This window comes from Jaminaea rosea, assembly GCF_003144245.1.
Source record: "Jaminaea rosea strain MCA 5214 unplaced genomic scaffold BDZ90scaffold_8, whole genome shotgun sequence".
NCBI classification, from domain to species: domain Eukaryota; kingdom Fungi; phylum Basidiomycota; class Exobasidiomycetes; order Microstromatales; genus Jaminaea; species Jaminaea rosea.
The window spans coordinates 256765-268962 of record NW_020289982.1 but is presented as its reverse complement, the minus strand read 5'-3'; the positions used below and the strand labels follow the sequence as shown (position 1 = coordinate 268962).

General features: G+C 58.9%; 5 protein-coding genes across 5 annotated transcripts; 4 read left to right on the top strand and 1 right to left on the bottom strand.

Moving 5' to 3' along the window:
• Positions 1-130: 130 nt before the first annotated feature.
• On the top strand, positions 131-3222 carry BDZ90DRAFT_185008 (kinase-like protein). Its single transcript, XM_025503812.1, has 4 exons — positions 131-295; positions 390-651; positions 725-1128; positions 1200-3222. The coding sequence occupies exons 1-4, from the start codon at positions 251-253 to the stop codon at positions 2853-2855; spliced, it is 2367 nt and encodes a 788-aa protein (XP_025361683.1). The 5' UTR covers positions 131-250; the 3' UTR covers positions 2856-3222.
• On the bottom strand, positions 2771-5530 carry BDZ90DRAFT_232628 (hypothetical protein). Its single transcript, XM_025506328.1, has one exon. The coding sequence runs from the start codon at positions 5495-5497 to the stop codon at positions 3245-3247; it is 2253 nt and encodes a 750-aa protein (XP_025361682.1). The 5' UTR covers positions 5498-5530; the 3' UTR covers positions 2771-3244.
• A 137-nt stretch (positions 5531-5667) lies between these two features.
• On the top strand, positions 5668-7332 carry BDZ90DRAFT_232627 (peptidase M18, aminopeptidase I). Its single transcript, XM_025506327.1, has one exon. It carries the CDS (start codon positions 5705-5707, stop codon positions 7286-7288), a length of 1584 nt encoding a protein of 527 aa, XP_025361681.1. The 5' UTR covers positions 5668-5704; the 3' UTR covers positions 7289-7332.
• A 575-nt stretch (positions 7333-7907) lies between these two features.
• BDZ90DRAFT_184895 (heterotrimeric G-protein beta subunit (G-beta, Gpb)) lies at positions 7908-9793 on the top strand. The gene is made up of 4 exons (XM_025503810.1): positions 7908-8249; positions 8345-8412; positions 8499-8587; positions 8661-9793. Exons 1-4 carry the CDS (start codon positions 8129-8131, stop codon positions 9436-9438), a joined length of 1056 nt encoding a protein of 351 aa, XP_025361680.1. The 5' UTR covers positions 7908-8128; the 3' UTR covers positions 9439-9793.
• A 1005-nt stretch (positions 9794-10798) lies between these two features.
• BDZ90DRAFT_220926 (pali-domain-containing protein) lies at positions 10799-11380 on the top strand (the record flags this gene model as incomplete). The annotated part of the gene is made up of 1 exon (XM_025504453.1): positions 10799-11380. A coding segment is annotated over one exon (582 nt), but the record flags the coding sequence as incomplete, so codon positions are not given.
• Between the last annotated feature and the right edge of the window lie 818 nt (positions 11381-12198).

Genomic DNA, 12198 nt, shown 5'->3' with positions numbered 1-12198 from the left:
CATTCGTGACCATCACTCTCATCCTCGCCATCGCATCATCATCATCATCGAGTCAGGGCGAGACTCGACGATTGAGACACCTCCCTTCCTCTTCCCGCTATTGCCTTGCTCCACGTAGAGGCCTCGCAGCAGCATTAAAGCCGCACGGCTACGTCCCTTGCTCCCCGCTCTCGTCGCTCCGTCCCCTGAGCTGCGAACAGAGCCGCCCCTCTTGCCTTTTCTCACTGCTACCACTTGCATATAAGCAGCGATGAAGGGCATCTCCAGCATGTGGCCCTCAGGCCCGCAGGATCAGGTGAGTCTAACCCAGTGATGTGATGGTCTCACGCCATGCCAGCCAGCAAAGAGGTCCACAGCTGAGACAACATCTCTTCTCACGCATGTCACAGACGACACCGCGCGCGGCTCCCACCTCATCGAGAGCAGAGGAAGCGAATCCGTTCGACTCGCTGCAACAGTCACAGGCGTCGTCCTCATCTTCATCAGCAGCTGCCGCCCAGGCACACCGCAAGAGTACGAGCGGCAACAGCATGCTCGCCCTGGGCGTACCACGGACAGCCGCAGGCGATATGACGCCTTCGGGCCTCTTGACGCCCGGTGGGAACATAGCGACGCAGTCTGCCATTCCCACGACGTCGATCTCGACACAAGGTGAGCTCGCGAGCCAGCCAAGCTTGAATGACTCTTTTACCCTCGTGCTGACCTCGTCGCCTCCGATTCGCAGCACCTGACTTCACTATGAAACTCCCACCAGCAAAGCAGCGCCTAGATGCCTCATCCTCGTCATCAAGTGCCTCCCCCACACGCAATACAGCTGCGCCTCGAGGCCACCTGACCGTCAAAGTCATCGAGGCACGCAATCTCGCCGTCAGCTCAGCATCGGGCTCAGCGCCGTACGCTGTCATCTCCTTTGACAAGAACGAGTTCATTGGAAGGGAACCAATCGACCCGTCAATGGCAGACGCCATGGGGGAACCTGTGCCGAGACCGGAAGGAGCAGAGGCAGGCAACCGTACCAGAGCGAGGACCATCACGCCCGCCAGTACGGCGGAAGAGGCCAACACTGCAGCATCATCGTCTTCGTCGCTCAATGCTCACAACCCTGTGTGGAAGCATCAAGTCACTTTCGTGAGTTGCCGAGCATGAGCGCCGCCAGCTCTGTACATTTCACTGATCGTCGACTTCATCGCTGCCCACAGGACGTCACACAAGAAAAGCAGCCTGTCTACGTAAGCGTCTACGATCGTCTGGCCGAAGAGGAGGGCTTTCTTGGCATGCGCGTCATCACCCCACGCTTCATCCACAAGATGTCCTCGGACCAGTGGTACCCGCTCCTTGACCGCGATGATGCCGAAGCAGGCGAACCATCGCACAGCGCCGGAGAGATCCGCGTCCAGGTGTCTTACGAGCGCCTCCCGGCCAAGAAGCTTACGCCAGCGGACTTTGAGTACCTCAAGCTCATCGGGCGGGGCACGTTCGGCCGCGTCTTCCAAGTTCGCAAGAAGGATACGCGAAGAATCTACGCAATGAAGGTTCTGTCCAAGCGCGAGATAGCACAGAAGAAGGAGGTTACGCACACGATGGGCGAGCGAAAAATCTTGGAAAAGTCGCTCGATTGCCCGTTCCTTGTCGGACTCAAGTTCAGCTTCCAGTCCGAGCAGGAGCTCTACTTCGTCACCGACTACAAGTCTGGCGGGGAGCTGTTCTGGCACTTGCAGCGTGAGGGGCGCTTCACAGAGGAGAGGGCAAGATTCTACATTGCAGAGCTGGTCATCGCGCTCGGCCATCTGCACAAGTACGACATCGTCTACCGAGATCTCAAGCCCGAGAATATCCTCCTCGACGCAACGGGTCACGTAGCGCTCTGCGACTTTGGGCTTTCCAAGCCTGACTTGGGCGCAGGGCAGCTCACCAACACCTTCTGCGGTACGACCGAGTACCTGGCACCCGAGGTTCTCCTGGACGAGTCGGGCTACTCCAAATTGGTAGACTTCTGGTCGCTCGGCGTTCTCCTCTTCGAAATGTGCTGTGGCTGGTCCCCCTTCTACGCCGAAGACACGCAGCAGATGTACCGCAACATCTGCTTCGGCAAGATCAAGTTCCCTCGAGGCGCCATCGGTGATGATGGTAAGCAATTCGTCAAGGGCCTGCTCAACCGCAACCCAAAGCATAGGTTGGGAGCAGGGCGCGATGCGCAGGATCTGATGGAGCACCCCTTCTTCAAGGATATCGACTTTGAGGCATTGGCAAGGAAGCAGCTTACCCCGCCGTTCAAGCCGCTAGTGGAGTCGGACGAGAGCGTGGCCAACTTCGACCCAGAGTTCACAGAGACGGACCTTGCTGAGGTGGCCATGCTTGGTGGCGGCGACGAAGGGCTTGCCCAGGCGATCGAGAATGGAACCCTCCTCCCCGGGAGCGTGGACGCAGCAAACGAAGGCAGCGGCAGTAGCGGCAGTGGTTCAGCGGCTGCGGGAGGCTCATCGAAGGCAGCAAGCACTGCCGGTGGAGCTAGTGGGGTCGCAGGCGCAACATCAGCGAAGGGCAAAAATGGTGTTGCGATAAACAAGGCCAACGGCAACTCAGCAGAAGACGATGCACTTTCGTCCAGCATCCAAGACAAGTTCCGCGGCTTCTCCTACTCTGGCGACTATGATGGCTCGGTAGCAGGCTCACTCGCCAGCTCCTTCGGCGGCCGCCGCGGCTCAGGCGGCTTCGGGCTCGGCGGGGCCGCTCTGGGCATGTCGAAGATGGCTGTGCGAGATGCTGAGGAGGGGCAAGAGGACGCGGGTGGAGATGCCGAGGGGGATGAGGTTATGCGCTCCCCTACGACAGGCAGAGGCAAGTCGCAGCAGTAAGCAGCATGCTCTTTTTGACCATGTTCCGGTCGCTATACAACTTTTTAACACCTTTTTGAGGAACACCAACGCTTCACGAACAATTCCTACCGACCTCATGCAGCTCCGGATTCCACCCTCATCGTCACGCTCTCTCTCCGGCCCCTCCTTCTACGGCCCGTCCTCCTACCTTACCGTACTCCATCATATGGATGTCAAGACTGGCCTCCCCTCTCGCTCTTTCGAATGTGTAAAAAGACCACCTACAATTACACTAGGATCACGCTCCTTGCTGGCTCATTGCGCTCTATCCATTCATTCGGCTATATTGAATAACATCACACATCTTATCGCTGCGTCCTACACTCCTCGTGCATTCGCATCCCTGCTCATCGTGCTGTGCGGCTCTCCTACTCATCGTCCAACACGCCCCTCAACAGAAGCATTGCCCGTTCACAGAGCACGGCGAGTACCCTTCTCCCGTCCACTAGCAAGAGGGCAGCCCCCATGAAGCTGCCTGTACCGCCTTCTCCCTCAAGCCTAATGACGCGGCTAGGCGCGTACTCTGTCTTTTTCTTCCCAGCAGCACCCGTGGCCTCCTCCTCGTCCGTACTGTAGTACACGAAGAGGTTGCCGGCGCCTTTCGATGCCTCGTCGTAGTCGTCTCGAACGCGAGGCGCGTCTTCGAATGCAAGGACGGCTGTTCGTCCTCCTTTGCTCGAGGAGCGTGAGGTAGGCACGACGTATGTTGCCCTTAGGTCACGCTTGGATGCCAGGACGAAGCTGAGGGCGGGTAGGGTCGTGCGATGATGCCATGCTGAGGAGGAGGAGGGAGAGGGGGGAAAGAAGACGAGACCATCGAGGTCACGACGCACGACGAGCGGTCGAAGAGCTGCTGCGTCGCTGTCGCTTCGGTCGGCTTGAGGCAGCGGTCTCGCCAGGCACGAAGCCAATTGTGAGCGAGCGCCTGCCTCGCTTTGCGGATGATTGACTGCGATGCCTTGCCCATCACCTCCACGCGCTACAGCAGTAACACACAACCGTCTCCCAACATCTCCATCCTCCGCCTCCAGCCCGTCGTGCAGTAATGAGTCGCGTTGTGCGCTGAAGAGCGGATTGTACTCCATATCATCACCATCCGCTTCGCCTTCAGCGGTGTACTTGTCCAGGCCTTGCACCATCCCCAGCAAATCAGAAGGGTCCTGCGTCTCTGGCGGATCGTCCTCGTCATCCTCATCGCCACCGTTGGCCTCGGCACGCCGACGTCTTTCTGCCTCGTCAAAGACTGCAGCCCAGCGAGTACCCTCGTCCTTCTTTTCAAGAAAGACACTGAGTAGCCCTTGCTCCCCTACCTTCTCCTGGCCATTCGCTGTGCGCTTTGCTCCGCCAGCGGGAGGGACACGCTCCCACGTCCAGACGCAGCCGCTGGTGTCAATCGGAGCCCACAAGGTGCGATTGGCAAAGCAACCCGCCTGTAGAGCTCGGGCAGTCCTGATTGAAGGCTTTGCTTCTTCGTCAACCTTTCGCGCCTCCTGCTCGTCATCTCGCAGCTCAACTATCTTTGACTCGCTTGCGGCGCGATCCAGGTCGGCGTGCGGCGCAAGGTGGATGCTGAGCCCGCTCGGTGGAGAGAAGTGAACACGTGTGTCTCCTTTGTTTATGGATGTTGGAAGAGAGAAGAGGAGGGTGACGGTGTCGCTACTTTGGTGCCACGAGAAGAGGGGCGGCGGGCGCAGGGGTCGTGTTGTAGCAAGGGGTGACGGTGCTTGGGTGTCGGTGTTGCTTGAGGCGGCTGGAGTGGTAGACGTCGAGGCTGGCTTGGGTTGCGTCTTTGCTGAGTGCCGAGCAGCGTGGGTCGCTGTGTCTTCGAAGCTTGACTCGGCAATGAGAAGGTGTTGCGACTCGCTAGAGGGGCCAAGCTGAGTATGGTAGGCTGGGTCGTTCCCAGTGACGGTCCAGCTTGGCTGAACGAAGATAGGCTCTGGCGAGGTCGAGGAGGTGTTGGCCGCAGGAGCTTGCGTGGTTGATATCGGTATGGGCAGCTCCAGGAGCGAGACATCAAAGGCCACCTTGCTTGAACGCGTTGGTTTGCTGCTGCCGCCGCTGTCGGTGCTGGTTGCGAGTCGTCTTGTGCTCTGTACCAAAGCGAGCACTACAGCGGCATCCGTCTCGGAGCGTCGTGCCTCGAGGATGCGTGAGGACCCCTCCACCTTTAGTGATGCGACTACTTCCGCTGTCCATCTCGATCCTTGCTTCTTGGTCTCAAGGCAGACAATGCCGCCCTTGGCGTCCGAGACCAGCCACTGGTCGCTTTCCAAGGCTACGAGACTTGCGCATCCGTTCGGCGTGCTCTCAAGGCGATGTAGAGGATGGAAGCTCGGCTTGACAGAGCCTGCAGAGAAATCAACCAGGATCACAAAGCCTGCGTCGTCGATGTACACGCATTGACTACTGCTTGAAGCTGCTGGCACGAGGTGATTGTAGTTGAGGCGATCCTGAAGCTCCTTGAAACCTACGCCGTCTGGCGCAGAGAGGCGCACGCTAGAGGGCAGATGGTGACATGCTGAAGTGACACCGTCGGTAAGCAACTTGTATGCCTCGAACTTTGGATTGAGGAGACTTCGGTCTACTGGGAAGACATCGTCCGAGGATCCGCCTTGCATCGCCTTTGAAGTGGTGAGTTGCTGAGCTGCTGTCGCGAAAGCAACAAGAGCAAGATTGCCGCCGAAAAACCCACGTGGAGGTCCTACTCGACCCCGCTTCCGCCGGTATCGTCGTCGATTGGCTCGGGCCAGAGTCGCACGACCCGAGCAAAGTCAGCTGCTCGCTTCCCCCTTCGTATCTGTCCTCTCCTCATCCTCCTTCATTGCATGCTGTCGAGATTCATTCCTCGCGCATCATACTCGATCACCACACTCTCTACCCAGGCAAATCGCATGGTCACCTGGACACGTCTCTCTCAATCACCTTCGCCTACCATCTCACGTCGTAGCATCATGACCTCATCCAACAACAATGCCGCTTCGGCTTCATCACATGCGCCAACAACGGCCTTGGACTTTCTCAAGTTCGTAGACAACTCCACCGACCCCTTCCACGCGGTACAGTCCGCTTCCATTCTTCTCGAAGCCTCCGGCTTCACAAAGATCAAGGAAACCGATCAGTGGGACGGTCGTATTGAGGCTGGGGGCCGCTACTACTTTACACGAAATGGCTCAGCACTCGTCGCCTTTGCTGTAGGTGGCAAATTTCAACCTGGCATCGGTGGCGTACATGCAGTGGGGGCGCATACCGACTCGCCCTGCTTCAAGGTGCGGCCGGTCAGCAAGAAGGAGAAGGCAGGTTTTGTCCAGTTGGGAGTAGAGACGTATGGTGGAGGGTTGTGGAGTACTTGGTTTGATCGCGATTTGGGATTGTCGGGGAGGGTCATCGTTGAGGGTGAAAAGGGGACGTATGAAGCGAAGCTGGTACAGATCCGCAGACCTATTCTGAGGATCCCGTCCTTGGCTATTCATCTGGACCGGTCGGCTGGGGATGGCAAGAAGTTCAATCTCGAAGACGAGACGATCCCGATGCTCGCCCTCAAGAGCAGCATCGAGGAGCAGCTCGGCACGAAAGCAGATGGTGGAGATGAGACGGCGCAGCATCACCACCCTATCTTGCTCAACCTTCTCGCCAAGGAGCTCGGCTGCTCTCCCTCCCAAATCCGCGACTTCGACCTCTCCCTGCATGACGTCCACCCCTCCTCGATCGGTGGAGCCTGCGACGAATTCATCTTTGCTCCGCGCATCGACAACCTCATGTCCTCCTTCGGCGCCGTCACTGCTCTGCTCGCCTCGGTCGCGCCCGGTCAATCAACTCTCGCCGACTCAAAGTCGGTACGCGCAATCAGCCTCTTCGACAATGAAGAGGTAGGCTCCACCTCCTTCCAAGGAGCAAATGCCGACACGCTACCCGCCCTTGTGCAGCGATTGTCGCACATCTCCCTCAAGGGGGCCAAGGGAACAGCAGATGGGGGCGATGTAGCCCGAGCAGCTTCTTTCCTCATCTCGTCAGATGTGAGCCACGGCAAGCACCCTTGCTACATGGATCGCTACCAGGCGGAGAACAGCCCTGACCTGGGCGGAGGCATCGTGCTGAAGACGATGAGCAACCAACGATACGCCACCACCGCAGCGACTGCTTTCCCAATTCGCCGATGGGCGGCTCTCGCGCGTAATGGCGGCGTGCCCGTGCAGCACTTTTCGGTCAAAAATTCGATGCCATGTGGGTCGACCATTGGGCCTATGCTTAGCGCAAAGGGCTTCAAGACGGTCGATGTGGGGACAGCGTGCTTGTCGATGCACAGTGTGAGGGAGACGGCGCATGTCAAGGACCCGGAGCATTTGATTGGCTTGTTCGAGAGCTTCTGGAATCATGGGGAGGAGGTGATCGCCAGCCTTGAGGTCGACTAGATTGAAGAGCAATGACATGACAATGCGCTTTGACCCAAGATCTTCTGCGATCTCAACTAGTCTTGATGGTCAATAAAGTGTCCCTCAGCTCGTAGCGTGGGCCGTGCAAGGAGCTCCTCGCCTTCTTCCGAGCGAAGAACAAGGGAGCGAGGCGTGTCTGTGCACGCACGACCCGACAGATGCAGCGCCGCGACGCCGATCCGTCTGGCCGCCCTGTCTTGGACTGTCTCGTCTCGTCTCGCCAGCCAAGTCGAAGGCAAGTCCAATTCGGGGGGCGGCATCGACGACGTGGGCGGGGCGGCGGCAGGCGGAGCGCCCAACCAACCAGGACGGCCGAGGGGAAGGGGAACCGGACCACCTTTCATCCAGCTCCTTTCTCTTTCCCTTCTGATCCTCATCACCTGCGCGACTCCTTCTGCGACACACAGAGAGCAGTGTGTGTGTACCACCCTACTGCACGGTCCTTCATCCCCTATCCCACCACCTGACTTATCGCCTCTTACAAAGAGCGACGCATACAGGGCGCCTTCCCCCGACGCGATAACGACGCATTCCTCTCCAACACCCGCACGCACTCCTGAACGACACTCCCGGCTGTCTACTACCTTCCGCTCCCCTCAGAGATACTCTCGACATCTAGCCAGCATCAACGACCTCGGCCTGCAATAGCCACAGCCCCGTAGCTCGCCCTTGTCACTCTCCGGTCCTCCCTTTCAACCGATCCGCTTAAGCGCAGATCAGCAAAGCAAGCGCGAAGCACCAAGCGGCAATCCTCCTGCCCTTTCATCCCTCCCTTTTCTCATCCCCACTCACTCCCCCACGTTTCCATCAGTCATCGCCATGGCAGCCAACGGACCAGGCGTGGCCGACCTCACTGAGCGCATCGCGGCGGCCAAGAGGCAGGCTGATACCCTCAAGGAGGAGATCCGCATCAAGAAGGAGAGATTGTCTGATACCACACGTGCGTGACCAGTCTCGCCATACAATGTGTCGCACCGATAGTTGGCAGCTGCTCACAAGATCCCCTTTCTACCTCGCTGGCCCTTTGCCTCACAGTCCGAGCTGCAGCCGGCGAGCTCGCACCGCTGCCTCGTATTGTGCTCAAGGTTCGACGCCAATTGAAGGTTCGTGGGCGAGATGCGAGGAGGGCGATCAGAGATCATGACTTTGAAGGCTAACTTGTTTCTGCGGCATCGTGCTCGCTCCGCAGGGTCACCTGGCGAAGATCTACTCAATGTACTGGGCTCATGACAAGCGTCACATCGTCTCAGCGTCGCAAGACGGCAAGCTCATCGTATGGTGAGTTCGAGGCAAGCGATCGTACTTTCTATTGCTGCCTCTCTGACCCCGCCCTAATCCACGTCGCTCTCAGGGATGCCTACACATCGAACAAGGTTCACGCAATTCCTCTTCGCTCCTCCTGGGTGATGACCTGCGCCTACTCCCCTTCGGGCAACTTCGTGGCCTGCGGTGGTCTTGACAACATCTGCTCAATCTACAATCTTCGCTCGCGGGAAGGCTCGGTCAAGGTGGCTCGCGAGCTCAGCGCCCACACGGGTTACCTCTCGTGCTGTCGATTCCTCAACGACAGGCAAATTCTCACCTCGTCGGGCGACATGACCTGCATGCTTTGGGACATTGATGCTGGCGTACGCACAATGGAGTTCAATGACCATACAGGCGACGTGATGAGCGTCTCGCTGGGTCCCAACCCGAACACATTCGTCTCAGGGGCTTGCGATACGGTAGCCAAGATCTGGGACATCCGCACAGGAAAGGCGGTTCAGACCTTTGCGGGCCACGAGAGCGACATCAATGCTGTGCAGTTCTTCCCTAATGGCGACGCCTTCGCTACCGGCTCAGACGACGCGTCTTGCCGTCTCTTTGACGTCAGGGCGGACAGGGAGCTCAACCAGTTTACACACGACAATATCCTCTGCGGCATCACTTCGGTCGCCTTCTCCTCGTCGGGGAGGTTACTCTTTGCTGGTTATGACGACTACAACTGTAATGTTTGGGATACGATGAAGGGCGAGAGGGTGGGCGTGCTCAGCGGACATGAGAATCGGGTGAGCTGCTTGGGCGTTAGCGGTGACGGTATGGCGCTCTGCACTGGTAGCTGGGACTCGAAACTGTTGGTTTGGGCGTAGACGGACGTGGCGGCTGGGCCGTCGACATGCGAGGGCGCTGCGATCAGGGGATTGGCCGAGGAGATGGCTACGGGCAGAGGCACTGGAAGGACCCGCTGCCGCTGCAGCCGCGTGTTGAGCGGCGTCGCGATGGTGAACAGAGTCAAAGCGAGCAGCGGAGAGTCAGAGAGGCGACAGACGGCGACGGACGCAAGACAAGGGCACGCAGCACACGACCAACCACGATACCCAACTACACCTCCTCCTCCTCGCCCCTACCTCTGCGTTCATTTTCAAGCCTGGAGCCGTCTCTTGTCGGCGTCCGGTGTCCTCTCAAAGGCATTTCCCGCTCAGCCGCTCCTTTGCCACTCCTCATCTTACGGCTGCACCGCCTGTCTCGAACAACACCCTCCTTTACGCCCTTCTCTGTCGATCCGTATGCCTCTAGGGCATCGCCTGCCCTCATTCCTACTTCTTGAGCCCCTCTTACGGGGCCTGCACTTCTCTTCAATTGCCTTATCCATATTCCTCACTTCAATCGACAACCTTGAAACAATGGCACGCTCCGTGGTGATGGCTGAAGACGCGGCGCAGTGAACCTGGACGTAGGAGCTGCTCAGACGCCCGTTGGCCATTAGCATCTCACTCGCGCACTCGCGATTTAGCGAAGGCTGGTTTGCTGATCGAAACCTGCGTACCACAACTAAGAGCGATCATAAGCTTCCTTCGCTCAAAATCGCTCAACTGCACCGCCTTCCCTTTCTGGCCAGTCCAGATAGTTAGTTGGCTGTGCCGCTCGCCAGTCAAGTTGCGGAGAATTGAGGGGCTTGGCAACCTGCCGTCGGTGAGCGAGTGGGCGTCGAGTCGAGTTGAGCGGGCGGGCGCGCGGGCGAGCGTGGGCGTGGCGTGGGGGAGCCTGCGAGCTGCGAGGGCAAATGAGGGCGCCAACGCGAAGAGGGAGTCGAGCACGGGCACACAGCAGCGCGCTTGACCGGGCGGTGAAGAGGCGCGTTGCCGTTGCCCTTGCCGTTGCCCTCGCCGTTGCCTGCGTAGAGCCTGCTTGCAACCCTTCTTGACTTCTCACGACATTCATCACTGCTGTTCACTCAACCTTCTTGCGTTGACGTTCGCTCAATCAGCCATCAACGTGTTTGTAGCTCACGCAGGCTCATCATCCTCTTCGGCCATCATCGCGTATAGCCTGGCTGGCTCGCACCTCCTCTCCACCTTCGGACAGGGGCTCAATCGAGAGGCGCTCTGACCAGCTACGCCCTCGCAGCACACTAGCTAGCCTAGCGCCGCCTGCTCCCACGACGCGACCCACGCCACCCATTGCAACTAAGTCAGATTTCTTCCAGCACCACCTCTTTCGCTGGCAACCATGAATCCCGCTACGCCAGGAACGATTCTTATCCTGGTGGCTGCGGTTCTCCTCGCAGTCTGCACCGCCTCGGTCCCAGTCAACAAGTCCATCTACTTCCTCTCCGTTACCGCCGCACGTCGTACGGTCACTTTCGGCTGCTTGGGCTTCTGCGTAGGCGACCAATGCAGCGGCACGACCGTGGGCTACAAGCTCTCTGACGCTGGCTCCTTGTTCGGGATCAACGGCAACATCCCTTATGCGAATCAGCTCTCCTCCAGCGTCCTACATGGGCTGAGCTACACACTCGTACTGCATCCTGTAGCGTGTGGCTTGAGCGCAGTTGCCTTCCTGCTCGGAATTTTGCAGCATTGCACCGGATTCGCGACAGCCTTCCTCACAAGCATGGTGGCCGGTTTCGCAACGACGGTCACGCTCATCGCCCTCGCGTTGGACTTCGCTCTTTTCACCATCGCAAAGAAGCGCGTAGAGAGCGATGGTGGCACAGCGAGCTATGGTACAGCCATCTGGCTCACACTAGCGGCCTTCATCGTGCTGGTCGTAGCACAATGCGCCGTCTGTTGCTCGTGCTGTGCCGGGCGAGGCGGGAGTGGGGGCAGAAAGAGGAACAAGAAGGACAAAGACGACTACAGCACGCCGCATCCTGATGCGTCATACGGCGAGAGGATGAGAATGGATGCGCTGCAGGCTGAGAATGACAGGCTCAGGCGCCAGAAGAACGGTGGGGAGGGGCAGCTTCCCCGCTTCGCTGAGTATGTGACCGAGCATGAGGTGCCCCTCAAGCATGACTATGATGACGGAGGCAATGGTCAGGTTCACCACGCTGTCGGGCAGGCTTACGGCGGTGGCAATGACGGGGCATACCACAATGGCTATGCACGCCAGGGAGGCGCTGGCAGGTCAACGGTGGCGGCAGGCGCGGGCGCTGCTGCAGGTGCCGCCGCTGCTAGCCATTATGTGCCCGGGGTAGGACCGGTCTACGGGCAGGGCAATGGCAATAACCGCGAGTCCGTTGCCTATAATGAGGTTGGCGGCTTTGGAGCACATGGCGCCGGGCTGAACCAGGAGCAGCAGCCTCAGCATGACTACTATGACCCGCACAGCCAGCAGCAAGGCTACGGTGCGCACGATGCCCAGCAACAGGACTATTACGATCAGAGCCAAGGTCAATACGAAGACTACTACGCGCCGCAACATCAGCAGCAACCGCACCACGAGCAAGGCGTCGCTCTTGGCCCCTCTGGCTCATACTACGATGATAGCGGCGTTGGCAGCAGCAGCGCAGCACCTGCAGTAGGCGCCCTCGCCATGCCCACGCCGCAACGCGCCGCCGGCTCAGCAGCGGCTTCCGGAGGCATCCTGGCAAGAAGCGCAAGTGCTGCGCCTACAGACGCATCAGC